This window comes from Schistocerca nitens, chromosome 5, assembly GCF_023898315.1.
Source record: "Schistocerca nitens isolate TAMUIC-IGC-003100 chromosome 5, iqSchNite1.1, whole genome shotgun sequence".
NCBI classification, from domain to species: Eukaryota; Metazoa; Arthropoda; class Insecta; order Orthoptera; family Acrididae; genus Schistocerca; species Schistocerca nitens.
In genome coordinates this window covers 501,454,912-501,474,909 of record NC_064618.1, presented here as the reverse complement: position 1 = coordinate 501,474,909, position 19,998 = coordinate 501,454,912, and the positions used below count along the sequence as shown (strand labels likewise).

General features: G+C 38.9%; 1 protein-coding gene across 1 annotated transcript in view; it reads right to left on the bottom strand.

Annotated features, from left to right (window-relative positions):
- Positions 1 to 19,998, bottom strand: part of LOC126259877 (structural maintenance of chromosomes protein 5) — a 150,744-nt gene that overhangs the window by 51,765 nt on the left and 78,981 nt on the right. The window contains exons 8-9 of the mRNA XM_049956938.1: positions 1,195 to 1,396; positions 974 to 1,105 (exon numbers count right to left, since the gene is read on the bottom strand). Coding sequence (XP_049812895.1) covers positions 974 to 1,105; positions 1,195 to 1,396 — 334 coding nt within the window. The remainder of the gene's footprint in view (positions 1 to 973; positions 1,106 to 1,194; positions 1,397 to 19,998) is intronic.

Here is a 19,998-nt window from a genome sequence, read left to right as displayed (position 1 = left end):
CTGTTTATTTTCCTCATTTGGTAAAACTACAAAAAATTTAAATTTCTGACTTGTGGTGTATCAACAAGTTTAATTACAATGTGTCATCTGGCTTGCAGAAAATGCACTAGATGTGTAAATATATGAAAATTAAGAATCAGAATACAGTATGGGTTAGAATTTACTGTGCGTCCGTAAAATACAAGAATGGTAGAGAGTTATCTGGACTTCCTGCAATTTGTGGTCTCAAAATGAAGCACAAGAAATGTGGTATGGTATGATGTGACAGCTGTAGTATATTTTTTAAAATATCATGAACAATCTCAAAAATGTAATGCAATTATCATTGTTTTGTTACATGATTTCATAAATATAATTCCTTTACAAATTATATGTACCAATGTCAGGCCATCATTGATTTTAAAATAGAATTACAGTTCATGAGCATATAATGTATTTGAAAACAAAAACCAGTGGTGTCACATTTACATTGGTATCAACAAGTTTTATCCACTGCTATTTGCTATAGCAGTGGAAAGTTGCAAATATCATCTTCAAACACAGTTTTTTATCATCAGCTAATGGTTCCAAAAACAATATTTCTACCTGCCACCAAAAACTACCTATTACTATTCTTATTATTGTTGTTGTTGTTGTCAAAAGTATTGTGCTGCAGTTAATACAAACCTAAAGCCATTCATACTACAAATTTGCTAGTTAATACAATGAATGAAGTTCATACACAAAGAACAAAAATGACAGCCTATATAGGTTCAACATATAATGTTTTGAGAACTTATCACTTGTTTCCAGAAAATAGGTTGCAGTAATCTACCAGAATAATGCTATCATAACATAACGTGGAGAAAGAAAACAATGCACTCAGATCTTGCAAAACGTTGGTTCATAGCATTATTATTCTTTGGTGGTTGTACGTTTAAAAATGAAATGATTCCTGTGTTCCGATTTCCTGTTTGAATGCTCACATACATACCTCTTATTTCGTGGTCTACATATGACACCTTGCTTTTATAGTCTTCACACTTGTGACGAAAGACGTTGCAGGCATCACTGACTTTTGAGATCTGTTCTTGAACTTCCTTCAGCTGAGTATGTGTAGAGTCATCTGTGTAGAAGGTTTTATACTGTAAACTATTTAGTGAACACAAACAAACGTAAAAACTTATTCATTATCAATTTCATTGCATATCTTACCAGACTGTTTACTAAGCTCACGCAAATCATTCTGCATTTTGTTCAACTGTAACTGCAATGCAGCTAATTCTGACTCTCGAGATTTCTCTGCTTCAATTTTCTTTTTATATTCCTGATTAACATATTCTATTCTCTCAGATACAGGTTCCCTAGAAACCGATTCATTTTTCAGGGTGTTTATTTTGTCCCTTGTTCTTATTTTCTGTAAAATAAAAAATCCAATTACTTACAATCATACAAAATATTTAAAAAATTCAACTACCGCTGAACATGGACAATAATATATCAGTACTGATAACTATTTTTGTAATTTTGCAGTAGTGACACAACATGTTGCCACTGTAATCAAAACAATTCAAATTTCAAACATACATTGCAGTGAACAAGCACGGTACAAAACTTTTACTACATATGCCGAATAGGATAGGAAAACTATGCTATGTCAAAATAAGTATACCTCAGTATTATACTCAAACAGCATACTATCATAAGGACATATGTGAAAGTAATCTCATTACTGAAAAGCAGAGATCAAATGGCTGGTTTACTAGTTTATCATAACAGGTTCTTGATAACAGAAATTCAAGAATGGAAATTAAAAAGAAAAAGAGAAGCCTATAGATGAAGCCATATGTTTCCCTCTGTGGCTATGATAACAATAACTGCTGATGAGTGGTTGTTAATTGACATGCATAGAGGAGAAAAATGAAGTGCACACAAAGAAGGGAGAGTAAATCCAAGATAATGGGGAGGGGGGATCAGCTCTCTGCAGTAGTAGCAAAATTTTGGATTAATAGAGGTATTCATACCAAAGAGTGGTATCCTATTATCTACCCAATCTACGTAATAACCCAATATGTCACTGTGTCACTTCTGCTTCTAACTCCATGGGTAATTCCTGTGAACTACTCAGATGCATCACCTGTCATTTAACAAACCAATCACCTGCAAATGAAATCCTGTCAAAGGGTGAAAGCATCCACTTCATCTAATGGCTGTGCTACTACTTGTGCAAAATTTGTGAGACTGACAGAACAGCTAAGTATCTGTTAACCTGTTAACCCACTGTGGTCAACTGCAAGCTCGAGCAACCTGAACATGATCACAACACTTCCTTTTCAGATTCCCTTCCTGCACACAATGACCTCTGATTCTATGATTGTAATCCTTTACCCTTTCACACATTCTGGTTCCACACTTTAATTTTTGTTACTACTATGAATCTACAGGTTTGTTACAGACATTGAGAGCCACATCTGTCCTGGTCTCTCAATACATACCTATTCCTCCCAAGCTACTTATGTCTTACGTTGTCACTGCTACTACTACACATCTTCACCACCACAATGCCCCCCCTCCCAAACTACTTATCCTAATGACCATTCATCAGTGGTTAAAGTTGCCATAGCCAAGGAAATGATCTGACTGTCTTTGTGTGCGTAATATGTTAAAGATGGAACAAGAATATAAGTTTGAAAGCTACAAGCAATTATATCTTTTTTGCGTGACTATGCATAGAATTTTCAAATCATACGGTTTGATGTATAAGAGAAATGCCAAGATTTACAACAATAACACTTTTAAGAGAAATTCAAAGATTACATTATTGTATAAACATTTGATTTACTTACCAGATTGCGAGGTTTCTTCCCAAATTTGCCATTCATAAAATGCAGGGTAATCTTATATATGCACTATTGTTGGTGAGGTGAACATTTTTACTTTTGTGATAGATTAATATAGGGATTGTCTTATATTTACAGATGAAGCTTTGGCAAAGATTCAGAAGGGTTGGAAGGGGAACAATGACATCATCTTGTCTGAGAACTAGGGCAAATGTTGGGAGGGGAATGTGGAGCAAGCAGCAAATTTTGTCGTGCTGCCAACTGAGAGACTGTATACTATGAATCTTGCCTTTCTATGAACATTTACCGTGTTTAAATTGCAATTTGTACGAATCCATTTGTTGTCAGAACTGAAATGACTTTCACATTGAACAACTACTTAAAAATAGTAAACATTTCTGTAGAATACAGAAAAGTCTTGATAGGAGTCAGAGGCACACTTGCGTGTCTCATGCAGCAATGTTGTCAACGCTCACTGTGAGGTATCTTGAAAATGAAAGAAGGTTTGTCAGCTGCTGTTTTCATCAATGGACAGATGACATGTTTGGAAACAAGAGACGATGAAATATTGTTACATTCTCATGTTATAATACATGCAAAATCTGTAACGTATTTGGAAAAGAACAGGTGTTTTCTCAGATTCCACCATAAGCACATGTTCAGAAACCACAACATACTCAAACAAAAAAATTAAATATTTGTGAGAAGTGAGATCGAAAATTTCAATGACCATTTATTTTGCAGCAATTAAAGGTGTGCTATCAGGTTCCACACTAACCTTCAACTGGGAAAGCACAACATATTGGGAAGAGAGAAATATTTGTGACAAGCAAGATTATAAAATTTATTGCTGCTTATATGTAGAAATAGATCGACTCTTGTCTCGTGTCTCATTGGTTAGGTGAAATTATCATCCCAGACAATGATAACAGTGATGGTGAAAAATAGCAATACCACAGATGACGCTTAGACAGTAGCAAAAAAGGAAGTTAGAACAAAAATTAATGTAAACCATTTACTTTTGTTTATTTTACTTCTCTTTCTATTATCAAAATGTAGGCAATCTGAAAATAGTGTACATTTAAAATACATATAATGGTAACTTTTTTTAGGCATATAATATCTCAATAACAGAGTTTTAATTTTCAAACTATAATGAAAAGGACAGATTGCTACTCACTATATAGAGGTGATGTTCAGTTGCAGACAGGCACAACAAAAAGACAGCTACACATGTGATTGTGCAACCAAAAGGGCTTCTTCAGACACAGAAAGCACACACACATTCTTGCAAGCACAACTCGCACACATGTGACAACTGCCTCTGGCCACTAAGGCCAACTTTGGTGGCCACAGACAGTGGTTATGTGTGTGCAAGTTGTGCTTGCATGAATGTCTGTGTATTTTCTACATTAGGAGAAGGCATTTTGGCCAAAAGCTTATACATGAAGCAGTCTTTTTGTTGTGCCTGTCTGCAACTCAACATCTCCTCTATACAGAGAGTAGCAATCTAATACTTCTCCAGCAAAAGAGTACAGGGCAATCTTTCCAGTTAAAAAAAGCTCTAAGTTAAATATACATGGTGTCCCAGGAGGAATGTTCAATTTTCAGGGATATGACAGGAATGATCATTCAGAGCAAAAATAATCTACAAAATGTATCTTAAGAGTTATGAGTACTATTTCATCTTTGATATAGCAAAAGAAATCTGTTGCATTGGAAACTATTTGCTTTCCATATTTTTGAGAGGTAGTGGTATGGGTCAAAACAAGGAAAAAGTCCAGTAAAAATGGGCTTCAAAATGCACACCTTAAGAATTATCCGCACCTATTCAGTAGCAAAGATGAGCAAGTGTTCATAGCTCTTGCGGAATGCATTTTCTACTAGATTTTTTTGCTTATATGACTGTTCCTGTCATATCACTGAGTACTGACCATCCCACCTGCGACACCCCATTTATTTTTAGACCATTGCTTAATGTATTACCATTCACAGAAGTCCATCTGACCATTCCAATGTGCGTATTAAGCTCCTAAAACTAATATATGGCAAGATAAGTTCTGCAGGGTTAGATTCATTCTTCCTCCGAGTGTTCAATGCTATGATCCAAGATGTCATCCCTTGAACTCTGAGTAATCATGATCCCCTGAGAATCATGGGCCTGGGCAATGGTACACAAACAAGTGTCTGAATTGTATTTTCTTTCGTGATATGGAATACTTGGTTAAGGAGATCTTTCTTATCTCCAAATCGGTGAATATTACCACTATCACTGCTATAGACATTCCATGCTGACTGTGGTATTGTTGTGGCAGTACTGCTCACCAAATGTTCTAACTTGTGCTTGGAGACAGCATTCCGGCCGCTATGAAATATTTATCACTCTATTTGATTTTTGGACATCTTACAGTCTGATATCTTTGCTTGATAAAGGGCTGATTTTCTTTTCGTTATTGATCATAGTAACTGTGGTACATTGAATAAGGTAATACAGTTCATAGTATTTTAAAGAGTTTGCAGAGGCAAACACACTGCATAAACTTTCATTAGGGCTGATTTTAGTTCACAAATTGTGGTATATGAAATGTATTTGGTTGGTGCACAAGTTGTAGTGTTTTTGTTTTGCATGTCTGTATTCCAGTTGCTATGGGTTTATTTATTGATTGTCATTTTTCATTTATATTTCACTGTTGTTATTTGAGTTTACATATTGTCATTGGAACATTTCTGACATTTTCTTCTGTTTGAGTTCAACTGACATGTGACATCAGTGGAGGAAACTAAAAACATTTGCACTGTGTATGGGAATAATGCCACTGCACAAAGCATGCCAAGAAAATATTCTCATTTTTAAGGAGGATCATTTTGACGTTAGTGACTCTTCACATTCAGAAAGACTTTCGAGGTTTGACGAAGATCGTTTAAACACATTAATCCACAATGATCCACATCAGTGTACTCAAGAACTGGGAAATGTGATGAGCTGTGATCATTCCGCCATCATGTGACATATGTATGCAATGGGGAAGGCTAAAAAAAAAAAAAAAAATCAAGTGTACAGGTAATGCATGCTCTAAGCCAAAATCACAAAAATCAGCCAGGAGTTCATATGTGTGTGTCTCTGCTTGCTCATCACCAACTGGCTCGAGAACACCACCAACCGTTCCTATCCTGTGTCATTGCTGGCCATGAGAAATGGTGTCTTTGTGCTAACATAAGGAAAAGAAAGGAACAGTTGAGCCCAAATAGAGCAAGAACTCCCCATACACAGACCTGCATGCATCCACAAAAGATAATGTTGTGGATCTGGTGGAACAGCAACGGTGTGGTGTACTACGAGTTGCTTCCCAGAGGTGTAACCATTTCTGCTGACCCTTAACATCAACATGTGAGACATCTTGCAGAGACAAACCAAGAACAACGTCAGAAAATCTGTAGGAAGTGATGCTACTACACGATAGCACCCACCCGTATTCTGACTTAACTGACGAAAAACACTATCCAGTAGTTTGGTTAGGAAGACATTCCATACCCACATTATTTACCTGATCTTTGACCTTCAGATTTCACCTTTTCTAATCTGTATCGAACAACCTTCAAGGAACTTCCTTTCTGATGAAAATGCTTGCTGATCATGGCTCAACATGTTCTTTGCATCAAAACCATGTAATTTCTACAGTCTCGGAATTGGAGAGTTACTCCAGTGCTGGCAGACTACTGTCAACAGTGAAGGAGAATATCTGACTAAAGTATCTGTTATGTGTGTCTGTTGTGTTTATTAAACTTACAGAAAACTGTTACGAACTTAAGCACCAGCCCAATAGATAAGATATCAAAGTTCTATTTAAAATTTGAAGTAGAATGATACCTCATATCGTTCTTGAGTTACTGTTTTTACATCCTACAGATGGTCATGCGCAGTGTGCCCCATTGTGTCCATGAAGATCTGCAGGCTGCTATGAAATACTTATTACTTAATTTCAAAAAAATTCATGAAGTGTTTATTAACAAATCTGTCACAGATGCAGTACATATGTTTAGCAACTAGTTTCTGATCAACTGATTCACTCTCAAGCCTCACCTACTGAGGCTTCAACAAGTGCTTATTTAGCATAGTTTGATTCTGGTTTGTTAAGTAGGCATATGCTGATTGTGACAGTCATCTGAGATCACTTTTACAGCATGTATTGCCATTTTGAAGTTTGTTATTAAGATCAGGGACCTCCAGTGCAGCCTCAATAAGTCAGGCTTGAGAATGGACCAGCTGATTCGAAATCAATCGCCAAACATATGTACTAGAACTCTGAAAGATTTGTTAATAACTGTGTCGTGAAATATTAAAAAGGTTGCTGATCCTCTATCAATAAAATTTTGAAACATTTTTTTCTCCACATCTTACAGTCTGGTACCTTAGCTCAAGAAAGGACTGAATTTCTTTTCATTATATGTCACAGTTACCTCACTGCATCAAATGAAGTAAAACATTGCATGAAATTTTAAAGAGTTTGCAGAGGTAAAAACATAGTGCATAAACTTTGTGTATGGTTGATTTTAGCTTACACATTGCAGTGTATGAAATGTAGATAAGATACCGAAATTTTATTTTGAATTAGGAGCAGAATGATATCTCCTTTTGTTCTCAAGTTATTGATTTTTATATCCAACGGGTGGTCTCGTGAAATGTACCCATTTCCATCCCTGTGAATCGGGAATTATGTGGTCACAACCACTGTCATATTTCATACACAGTTCAAGATATCGAAATAAGGATTTTTGCAAATGATATCCAGCAAAGAGACACATACATTGTATGACAAATACTTGAAACGTTTTTATTCACCGACATATGGAAGTAAACCGTCTGCGGCAGTGAGAGATCAGCAGGTCAGTACACATACAGAGGTCAAGAGCACTGTAGAAAAACCCAAGCAGCACGCGTATACACGCCTACAGCACTACAGCAGGTGGGGCATTGGGGAGCAGGAGAGGTATACACGTCTGCAGCAGTGAAGGGGTTAAGAAACATTTCCTGAGGAATACTACTAACAACGTAACAGTAGTACTACTATTGTATCTTACTGTAACTGCTCTTTTCCAACAATCAATATAAATGCATTACATGAGACATCAATACCCAATATTAAAGAGGCACCCTTAAAAATAGTTCTGTGAACCATTTTGCAATCAACAAATATGCTTCTACAGCCTACAGATTACCAAATGATAAACAATGAGTCACTTTACACCATCAGTTTTTTTTTACAGCTGCCCCTAAACAGATTCTGCAGCTGCATTCTTTCAATAAAATCTTCAGCCAAACATTATCTGCTAAGCTCGTAACATGTTTCCACATACAAATACACTAAAATGTGTGATTTTACATCAACATGTGCACTAATACAATGATTCAGTAAAACTAATATTCTGAGATGTGTAGTTGAGAAATGCCATCTACAATGACTACCTCAGCAGCTCTCAAAATGTGTTAATTATATTAGTAATTAATCTGCTATTTTTCATAGTTTTTCAGTTCTGGCAAACAGTTCCGTCCTCCGGCACAGCGGGACCCACCTCCTCTTCCTCAAAATCTCCCTCTCCAAACCTTCCAGGAATTTCTGACTTCCAGCCTTGCCTCTCAATCCTTCTTAAAAAACCTTAATCCTACTCCCAACATCACCACTGCTGAAGCCCAGGCTATCCGTGTTCTGAAGGCTGACCGATCCATCGCCATTCTTCCGGCGGACAAGGGTTCCACGACCGTGGTACTTGATCGTCGGGAGTATGTGGCTGAGGGACTGCGTCAGCTTTCAGACAACACCACATACAAAGTTTGCCAAGGTAATCCCATTCCTGATGTCCAGGCGGAGCTTCAAGGAATCCTCAGAACCTTAGGCCCCCTACAAAACCTTTCACCTGACTCAATCAACCTCCTGACCCCACCAACACCCCGCACCCCTACCTTCTACCTCCTTCCTAAAATTCACAAACCCAATCATCCCGGCCGCCCCATTGTAGCTGGTTACCAAGCCCCCACAGAACGTATCTCTGCCTATGTAGATCAACACCTTCAACCCATTACATGCAGTCTCCCATCCTTCATCAAAGACACCAACCACTTTCTTGAACGCCTGGAATCCTTACCCAGTCTGTTACCCCCGGAAACCATCTTGTAACCATTGATGCCACTTCCTTATACACAAATATTCCGCACGTCCAGGGCCTCGCTGCGATGGAGCACTTCCTTTCACGCCGATCACCTGCCACCCTACCTAAAACCTCTTTCCTCATCACCTTAGCCAACTTCATCCTGACCCACAACTTCTTCACTTTTGAAGGCCAGACATACCAACAATTAAAGGGAACAGCCATGGGTACCAGGATGGCACCCTCGTACGCCAACCTATTCATGGGTCGCTTAGATGAAGCCTTCTTGGTTACCCAGACCTGCCAACCCAAAGTTTGGTACAGATTTATTGATGACGTCTTCATGATCTGGACTCTCAGTGAAGAAGAACTCCAGAATTTCCTCTCCAACCTCAACTCCTTTGGTTCCATCAGATTCACCTGGTCCTACTCCAAATCCCATGCCACTTTCCTTGACGTTGACCTCCACCTGTCCAATGGCCAGCTTCACACGTCCGTCCACATCAAACCCACCAACAAGCAACAGTACCTCCATTATGACAGCTGCCACTCATTCCACATCAAACGGTCCCTTCCCTACAGCCTAGGTCTCCATGGCAAACGAATCTGCTCCAGTCTGGAATCCCTGACCCATTACACCAACAACTTGACAACAGCTTTCATGTGGCTCTCCAGCAGGGATACGACTTCCTCAAATCCTGCCCTGAAATGAGATCCATCCTTCATGAAATCCTCCCCACTCCACCAAGAGTGTCTTTCCGCCGTCCACCTAACCTTCGTAACCTCTTAGTTCATCCCTATGAAATCCCCAAACCACCTTCCCTACCCTCTGGCTCCTACCCTTGTATCCGCCCCCGGTGTAAAACCTGTCCCATGCACCCTCCCACCACCACCTACACCAGTCCTGTAACCCGGAAGGTGTACACAATCAAAGGCAGAGCCACGTGTGAAAGCACCCACGTGATTTACCAACTGACCTGCCTACACTGTGACGCATTCTATGTGGGAATGACCATCAACAAACTGTCCATTCGCATGAATGGACACAGGCAGACAGTGTTTGTTGGTAATGAGGATCACCCTGTGGCTAAACATGCCTTGGTGCACGGTCAGCACATCTTGGCACAGTGTTACATCATCCGGGTTATCTGGATACTTCCCACTAACACCAACCTATCCGAACTCCGGAGATGGGAACTTGCCCTTCAATATATCCTCTCTTCCCGTTATCCACCAGGCCTCAATCTCCGCTAATTTCGAGTTGCCGCCACTCATACCTCACCTGCCATTCAACAACATCTTTGCCTCTGCACTTCCGCCTCGACTGACATCTCTGCCCAAACTCTTTGTCTTTAAATATGTCTGTGTGTGTGTGTGTGTGTGTGTGTGTGTGTGTGTGTGTGTGTGTGTACCCGTCCTTTTTTTCCCCCTAAGGTAAGTCTTTCCACTCCCGGGATTGGAATAACTCCTTACCCTCTCCCTTAAAACCCACATCCTTTCGTCTTTCCCTCTCCTTCCCTCTTTCCTGGTGAGGCAACAATTTGTTGCGAAAGCTTGAGTTTTGTGTGTATGTTTGTGTGTCTGTCGACCTGCCAGCACTTTCATTTGGTAAGTCGCATCATCTTTGTTTTTAGAGATTATATATATATATATATATATATATATATATATATATATATATATATATATATATATATATATATATAGACCCTATCCGAGCCTCAGGTACAGGGCGGGTCGCAGGTGGCGGATAGCGAACGATCCATCAGATATGGTGGACAGCTGCGAATAAGGGGAAACCCAAATAAGCAGTCCCGGACCGAGGCGGCAGCATCACGAGGGTGTGGGAGGGTGACTTTTGGCAAGGGTCACACTCATTCAAAAACCACAGAACCCGAAGACGTTGCTGTGTCATGGCGAGTAAGCGCCACCATTACAATAAGCACCGTCAACACCCAAATCCAGGACGCGTCTGAAGTGGGAACCATCGGCATCCTGGTCAGCGTCTGTTCACACAATGTGCGGCTGGTCATAATGCTCCAGGAACTAACAATCCCTGGTTCTAAACACCCAGTGGAAACACTGGACCAACTTGATTACAAGCAAGTATGACTCGTGCAAGTAATAACAACATTACCCCAGGTGGTAACCAATCCACCCATCAACAGATGGCAACCAGGAATTCGGATTCTGGGGAACCTGGACTTACACGATTACATCAGAGAAAGTCGGAGCTCTCTGGCAAACTTCCACTTAAAACACCTACATACATTGGAACCCTTAACATAAATACATTAATCCAACCAGGAAAGCTTCTAAACCTTACAACAGAACTTGAAAAGCAAAAGATAGTAATACTAGCTTTACAGGAGACACGTTTTACAGATGAAGAAACATCAGATTATGGCAACTATCGCATCTTTAAGAGCAAGACGGATAAACGAATCGGAAGAGGAGCCCCCCATCTCAGGATGGCGTTTATCATACACAAGAGCGTGCTCAGCTCCATCAAGGAAGTTACTCCCGTAAATAATAGGATAATGACGATGCGCTTACAATGTGCCAACAAAACATACACAATGGTTAATGTTCATGCTCCCACAAACGGAGACAACAAGAAAAACCCCATAGAAACAGAAAAGTTCTGGGAAAATTTGGAGAATATAATGGCCAAGATTCCAAAAGATGATACAAAAGTTCTACTCGGCGATTTTAATGCCCGAATTGGTAGAGAGAAAATCCACCAAAAAACCGTAGGCAAATATCCTGCACATAAATTTACCAATAAAAATGGTACAAGGCTCGTCGAACTATGTAAGCAGAATAACCTGAAGATAATGTCAACATCTCTAAGAAAATGTCCAAGAAAACAAAAGACATGGAGATCTCCTATACAACAAATTGGCGAGTTTCAAATAGATCATGTGGCGATTTCATACCCAGTACAAAAAGAAATTTACGACGTCCAAGTACGCAGAGGAGCAAACATTGATTCAGACCATTACCTAACTAGAATTAAAATCAAGTTTACAGCACGAAGAAGTCATCAGAAGAAAACAGAAATACAGAAATATGACACCAAGAAGATTAAAGAATCTAAAGTAAAAGAAGAATGGGAGAAGGAAAAGGCAAACACATGGGAAGAATTTCATTCTAAAATCACGCGAATAGCTAAGGAAACTATTCCCTTGAAAAAGATATTCAAACGCCCTTGGTGGGATTCAGACTGTGAAAATGCATTGGAAAGGAGAAAAAAGGCATTTCAAGAATATAACAGTAAAAAATCACAAGAAAGTCTACATTTATTTAACGAGGTTAGAAAACAGGTTTCAAAATCTATTAGGCAAGCAAAAAGGAAGTACACAAAGGCACAACTGGATGCCATAGAAGAAAATTTCCAAAACTATAATACAAGAGACTTCTACAGAACTTTCGCAGATAAAATACGAGGATATATTCCTCAAAATTTATGTTTCAGAAAACCGGATGGTAAATTAGCCCTAACAAACCAGGAAAACTGTCAAGTATTGGCTCAATATTTTTCTAACCTACTAAATTGCCCAGAACCTAGTTTAAGGTTTCCCAAAGAAATCTGTGCCAACGCTCAACCGGATTCATTACCACCAACACAGGAAGAAATCAAATGTCACATTAAAAACTTAAAAAATAATAGAACATCTGGCGAAGATGGCATTGTTGCAGAGCTATTAAAGAACCTAGGACCAAAGACGTTGCAAGAGCTCACAAAAATAATAACAAAAATATGGGAAACAGAAAGATTACCAGAGGAGTGGAAATGTGCCCTTATTCACCCGTTACATAAAAAAGGAGACAGAACAAATGTCAATAACTACAGGGGAATCTCACTTTTACAAGTCACCTACAAAATTCTCTCAACATGCCTGCTGAAAAGAACACAAGAGCAGCTGGAATGCCAAATTGGTGATTATCAAGCAGGCTTCCGCCCCGGTCGCTCATGCATAGAACAAATATTTAATTTAAAGACAATACTAAAACACAAAGCAATTAGAAATGCCCCCATAATTTGTACATTTGTAGATTTTAAGAAAGCCTATGACTCAATTGACCGGCAATCTTTGTTTAACATTTTAGAGGAACTTGGACTTGACTCCAAAACACTAAGGCTTATCAAAGAATCACTGACAGACACTGTATCTAAAGTTAAATTCAGGGGAGAAATCTCTGAACCTTTTCTCATAAAAACTGGGGTACGTCAAGGTGACGGACTATCTCCACTTTTGTTTAATATAGTCCTGGATAAAGTCATTAAAGAATGGGAAAAAGAATTAAAAAATCAATCCTACTGGAAACCAATCCATCTTGGTAGAACCAAAGACAACGTGGAGATATCTTGTTTAGCATTCGCGGACGACTTGGCCATACTTGCAGATGATGAAGAAATCGCCACCAAACAAATAGAGATCCTTAAGGAATGCGCGGATAAAGTAGGCTTACAAATTTCGTTTCAAAAGACAGAATTTTTCTGTACGAAATTCCATATACACAGTTTGAACACAAAATATGGAAAAATAAATAGAGTAAAACATTTTAAATACCTAGGTGAAATTTTGGAGCCAACCGGAGGAGAGAAAGTTGCACAGAAGATCAGACAACAGAAAATGAAGAGAGCATATGGTATGACACATGAAATATACAATAAAAAATGCATCTCCTCGAACACAAAAATCAGACACTACTGCGCAGTAATTAAGCCAGCAGCACTATATGCTAGTGAAACGCTCACACTCCACACAAAATGTGATTTAGAAAAAATACTAAAAGAAGAACGCAAAATTATGAGAAAGATTTTAGGTCCAAAATTAACAGAAGAAGGATACCGGATACAATCAAGAAGAACCACAGAAACTATATCAAACCTGGCAGCAGACATAAGAAGGCGAAGATTAAAATTTTATGGACATGTCACTAGACTTCCCCCCACACGACTCACCAACAGAATTCTCACTTACATAGAAAAAGTCAAATCAACAACACCATGGATTAGCCAAGTAAAATTAGATTTACAAAAAGCAAATATTGAACTTAAAGATGTCAAAGATAGAAAAACTTTTAGAAATAAGGTGGAAAAGTGGAATGTATTGTCGGAGAAGGAAGCACTTAAGAGACCAGGAACAAAATGGACAGAAGAAAGAAAAAGAAAACATGGAGAACGAATGAAAGAAGTATGGAAGAAACGACGTCAGAAAGCTTTGCGTGATCCTTCTGGGTCCATTCGCGATAAGTAAGTACGTATATTAATAGAGGGAAACATTCCACATCGGAAAAATATATCTAAAAACACAAGTGTCTGTATGTGTATGTGTGTGTGTGTGTGTGTGTGTGTGTGTGTGCGTGCGCGCGCGAGCGAGTGTATACCCGTCCTTTTTTCCCCCTAAGGTAAGTCTTTCCGCTCCCGGGATTGGAATGACTCCTTATCCTCTCCCTTAAAACTCACATCCTTTCGTCTTTCCCTCTCCTTCCCTCTTTCCTGATGAGGCAACAGTTTGTTGCGAAAGCTTGAATTTTGTGTGTGTGTTTGTGTCTGTTTGTGTGTCTATCGATCTGCCAGTGCTTTCGTTCGGTAAGTCACATCATCTTTGTTTTTAGATATATTTTTCCCACGTGGAATGTTTCCCTCTATTATATGTGTGTGTGTGTGTGTGCGCGCACGCGAGCGCTTTCTACTTCAGAAGAAGGCCTTTTGACTGTCTCCCCCATACAATGTGTAGCAATCTATTCCTCTCATAAAATAGTACTGTTGTTACATCAAAAAAGAAATAAATAACATGTTCAAATTACTTCCAAGAAAACATTTACAAAATGATAGCCCATTAAAAAAAACTTTAATGAGAAAAGACATACCTGAATAATGAGTACCACACATGGCAACCAGGATATGCAATTAGAGAACGAAGAAATCATTGTTTGTGTGGCCCATCAAGGGGAAGTAATTGGGAAATAGAAAACATCTTTAACATTTATTCACCTAATTCAAAAAATTTGCAAAAATACTTCTTAGGAGGACAATCAGTTCTTCGTTGGCATATCATCAGTAAAATAGCCCCCATTCAGCTCCCCAGGCAGAGACTGTTACAGATGTTGTCAACAGAAGGAACAAAACTGCAATCATATGGGTTAGGGTGTGGAACGTTAGATCCTCAATTGGGTGGACATGGTTGAGAATTTAAAAATGGAAATGGATAGGCAGATGATAGCTACAGTGAGAATTGGTGAAATATGGTGACAGAAAGAATAGAATTTTTTGTTAGGTGAGTACAAGTTTATCAACACAAAATCGAATAGGAGTAAAGTAGAAATAGGTTTAATAATGAAAGTTCCTAGCAGACTAAAACTGTGTGCCGGACCAAGAGTCAAACTTGGGACTTATACCTTTCACAGGCAAGTGTCCTACTGACTGAGCTACCCAAGCACAACTCAGGCCCTGTATTCACCGCTTTACTTCCATCAGTACCTCATCTCCGACCTTCCAAACCTCATAGAAGCTCTGCTGTGAAACTTGCAAGACTTCCTTTCTACCACGAGTGCTAGTTATGCAAGTTACACAGGAGAGCTCCTGAGAAGTTTGGGAAGTAGCAGATGAAGTACTGGCTGAAGTAAAGCTGTGAGAACAGGATGTGAGTTGTACTAACGTAGCTCAGTCAGTAGAGTACTTGCCTGCAAAAGGCAAAGGTCCCAAGTTCGAATCTCGATCCAGCAAACAGTTTTAGTCTGCCATATCTGAAAATATGAAAAGAGATATGTTACTATGAACAGCATAGCCAAAGCATTATAGAAGGCAAGATAAGTAAGTAGCTAACATCCATCCATCACAGTAGTAAATGTTTATATATAAGAGCCAGGTGGCAATATTCACATGAAAGAAGGTGTCAGCAGACATATGGCCGTTGCAGATCATGGGTGGCTCCATCCCGTGGTCACACACTGATCAGTACCTGAGCATTAGGCTGGACAGGTGCCACACATGGAAGGTACACAAGGATGTGTCTTTGTTACCCACTGCTCAATTCAGAGATGGCACTACTCCCAGACTGTGGCAGGATGCTGTACCTAACATTTATCAGACCAGTGTTGAAATATACCGGCACGGGGTAACGCGGTTGATACATTGCTAAAGCTGCTCCAAACTGCGTGGAACAAAGCCCTCAGGCTAGCACTGCATCTGCCACGAGACTTCCCCACAAGGGAACTGCACCAAATTGCCGCAATATTTCTATTCCATTCCAAGAACTTTTCAAACAAACCTCATAATACTTGGCTTAAGAACCATAAAAGAAGGTTGTACAGATAGAAGAGACATGGAGACACCAGGAAAGTTTCAAAGAAATTACGTAATAATAAGACAATGGCAAATCCAGCATGGAATGTAACAATATTATCAAAAAGAATGCAATAATTCCACAGAAGACAGGTGCTGACAGGTGTATGAATACTGCCTATCTGTTAGCCTAGTAAGTGACACATGCAAAATATACAGACACAAAATATTTATAGACAAATGTAAAAACTGATACAAGCCGACCCCAGGAAAGATCAGTATGGGTTGTGGAGAAATGTAGGAACACACGAGGCCATAATGACCCTACAACTTACTCATATCTTAGAAGATAGACTAAAGGAAGGGAAACATACACCCATAGCATTTGTAGAGCTAGAAAAGCTTTTGACAACATTGTCTGGAATCCACTCACTGAAATTCTGAAAGTGGTGAGGGTTAAGTAGAGAGAATGAAAAGTAAGCTACAACATCTTAGGAAACCGGGTAGCAGTTGTAAGACCTGAAGGACATGAATGGCAAGCAGTTGTGAAAAAGAGGACGACGACACTAACCTCTACCCACTGTTGTTCAATCTGTACATTAAGCAGGCAGTTAAGGAAATGGAGAAATTCACAAAGAGAGAAAAAATTAAAACTTTAGGCTTAGCTGATAACATTGCAGTTCTGTCACAGATAGCAAATGACTTACAAAAGCAGATGAACAGGATGGATAATGTCTTGAAAAAGAGGTTATAAGATGAATATGAATAACAGTAAAATATGGGTCACAGAAAGTAGTCAAATTAAATTAGATGATGCTGATAGAATTAAATTAAGAAATGAGACACTAAAATTAGAAGATGAGTTTTGTTATTGGGGCAGCAAGATAACTGATGATGGAAAAAAGAGACAGGATATAAAATGCAGACTGGTAATAGCAAGAAAATAATTTCTGGAAGCTGTTCCTTTCTATGAGCTACAGTACGAACAAATAAGCCTCAATGTATGCCTTAAGGACAATCAAATTTGGTTCATGGCAACAAAAATGTTTAACCTATAGGTAAAATGATTCTCTTCCTCCTCCTTTTCCACCAACATTTGTCCCACCTGTGGCTTGCTTTGCTAATGACTGTTAGTGCCCAACCACTGTTTAGCAATTATTTCCATTTTATTCTTGCAGTTTATGCCTTCCTGCCAGCACCATTTTTGTCATCACAGTTTAATAAAAGGACATACAGGTGTTGGACAAAAATATGCAAACACTGCAACAAATGTATGCTAGAACATAAATGCTGATGCTAACCAAGCCTGGAGGTGGCAGTGTTGTATTTGACCATAAACGGCACCTGTGCAATGCCTTCAATACACTGCAAGTGTCAGTCATGTTTAGAACAGTGTTCTGTGTAGTTATGAGTGCATTATGTCGCAGCTAAGTAAATTCAAATGTAGACCAATTGTTGGTGTTTTTACGGTTGCTGCTTCCATAACCAAGGTAGCAAAAGTGTTTGTTATTTCAAGAGGCACCATATTAAATATTTATACCGCATATGGGAAAAAGAAAAATGTCGCAACGCGTACAAAAGTGTGTGTTGAGTATTCGTGAAAGACATTCACTGAAGAGGATTGTGATGAAAAATAAGAGAATGATAGCTGCAAAAGTAACTGCAGAAGAGAATGTTGCACTTATGAACCCTGTCAGCATCAAAATAACATGAAGGGAGCTTCATACGCTGGAAGATGCAAGACGAGTTAAAATTTCCAATGCAAAAGCCCATAACAGGAAAACATGGTCCCGACACCATAAAATGTGGTCCATAGAGCAATGGAAGAAAGTCATTTGGTCAGATGAATAATTTCACACTGTTTCCAACTCCCGTCTACTTTTAACATCTGGTGTCCACTGTCACAAGCCTATGATTCAGACTGCTTGCAGCCATGTCTGAAATATAGTGGGGGTTTCGTGTTGATTTGGGCAGCCATATTGTGATATTCGATGGGCCCATGATTACTCAGTGAGGTCAATTCACTGCCACAGATTATGTGATCATTTTGGCTGATCAGGTCCATCATATGGTGAAATGTGTGTTCCCCAACAGTGATTCTGAGCCCCAAAATGACAGGGCCCCTGAGCTTACATCATCCCAGGCAGGTTTTGTGTGCACAATGATGAATTGTTGCATCTGCCCTGGCCACCACAGTCACCAGGTCTCAATATTATTGAGCCTTTGTGTTCTACTTTGGAGAGAAGGGTGTGTGATTGCTATCTGCCAACATCATAGTTATCTGAACTTGCCACTATTTTGCAGGAAGAATGTTATAAGATTTGTTTGAAAACCATACAGGACCTGTGTTTATCCATTCCAAGATGAGTGGAAGCTGTTTTGAATGTCAATGAGTTTCCTCATTTCACATGATTTGTTCGTTATTGGAACACTGAACATTGCGGTTACTAACACCCACACATAATTGTTATTCATCAAATGATTTACAATTTGTATTTAAAAACCTTTGAAATGACACAAGTAATGAGAGAAATATACTATCAGACTAGTATCCAATAGTACCATAAAAACATTTAAAATTGTGACCATTAGCACAAAAATATGCAAGAGATCTAGTCATTTTGATGCATGTTACAATCTGCCTGGCATGTTTATTTTACTCACATGAACACACAAAATTACTTCGTTAGCTAGTAGTAGCCATGATATAAAACAACAAAGTTAAGTGTGGCAGTTTTTGTGTCAAAATTTACACTCCCCACTCACCACCTAATATGTACGGCATTCCTCAAGGCAAGTCATTCAATGGCCTCTTCTTCAGTGCACATACAACATTCAGTTAAAATAAGGCACCCTACCACAGCAACACCTCAGGTATCACATTCTAAAGGTTCTTTATGACTCGGTAGAAAGCCACATATTAAAGGGCAATATCCATTATGTGTAACATTTCACTCAGAACTCACTGAAGCTAAAATAAGTTTGTACATGGCCTCATAATTACTATATTTATTTATTTATTTATTCAGTTATTTCACTTATCCCTCATTTTATTTTTCCCATTTTTGTCCTCCACTCCTCACTCCTTGGTTTTCCCATCTCCTTTTTGTCATAGTTCTTGATAGCACTATTTACTTCAGTTTTCTTTTAATCATCTTTACTTCTCACTCTGTCTTCCTATCATCTCTGGACTGAAACTAGCACACTTCTTATGAATGTAATGTCTCTGACTTGCTACTCTTTGACACCATCCCTTTCATCTTTGTTTCCCCTTGTCCTTACACCATGGGGGACCCCTCTCATCCTGGGTATCCGAGTGATCTGTTCCTCCTCTTTCTAAACTTCCCTAACCTATCCATCTTTCCTCCCTGAGGAGGGAACTAATAGTTTTGAAAGCAAGGATAGTTTCTTGTTCTTTTGTTTATGCCTATTGGTTAGCCATTTATGTCTGATGATGTTATAGGTTTCTCACGTGAATTTTCTTTTTAATATAATTACAAAACTTCTTCCTTTAGAATAAATTCACCTGGTAAACAAAATTATTGTTTTAACTTGTCACAGACGTTTGAAGTAGTACACACACACCCCTACAGATTAAGAATGCATTACACATTTTAGAAGTGTTGTAGAGACCTGTTCAAAGCAAACAAATTCTGCAAACAATAACGTTCATTTGCATCAAATTTAATGTAACAGAGGACTCTGTTGCTCATCAGCCTGGGAGTGTTTGAACTACAG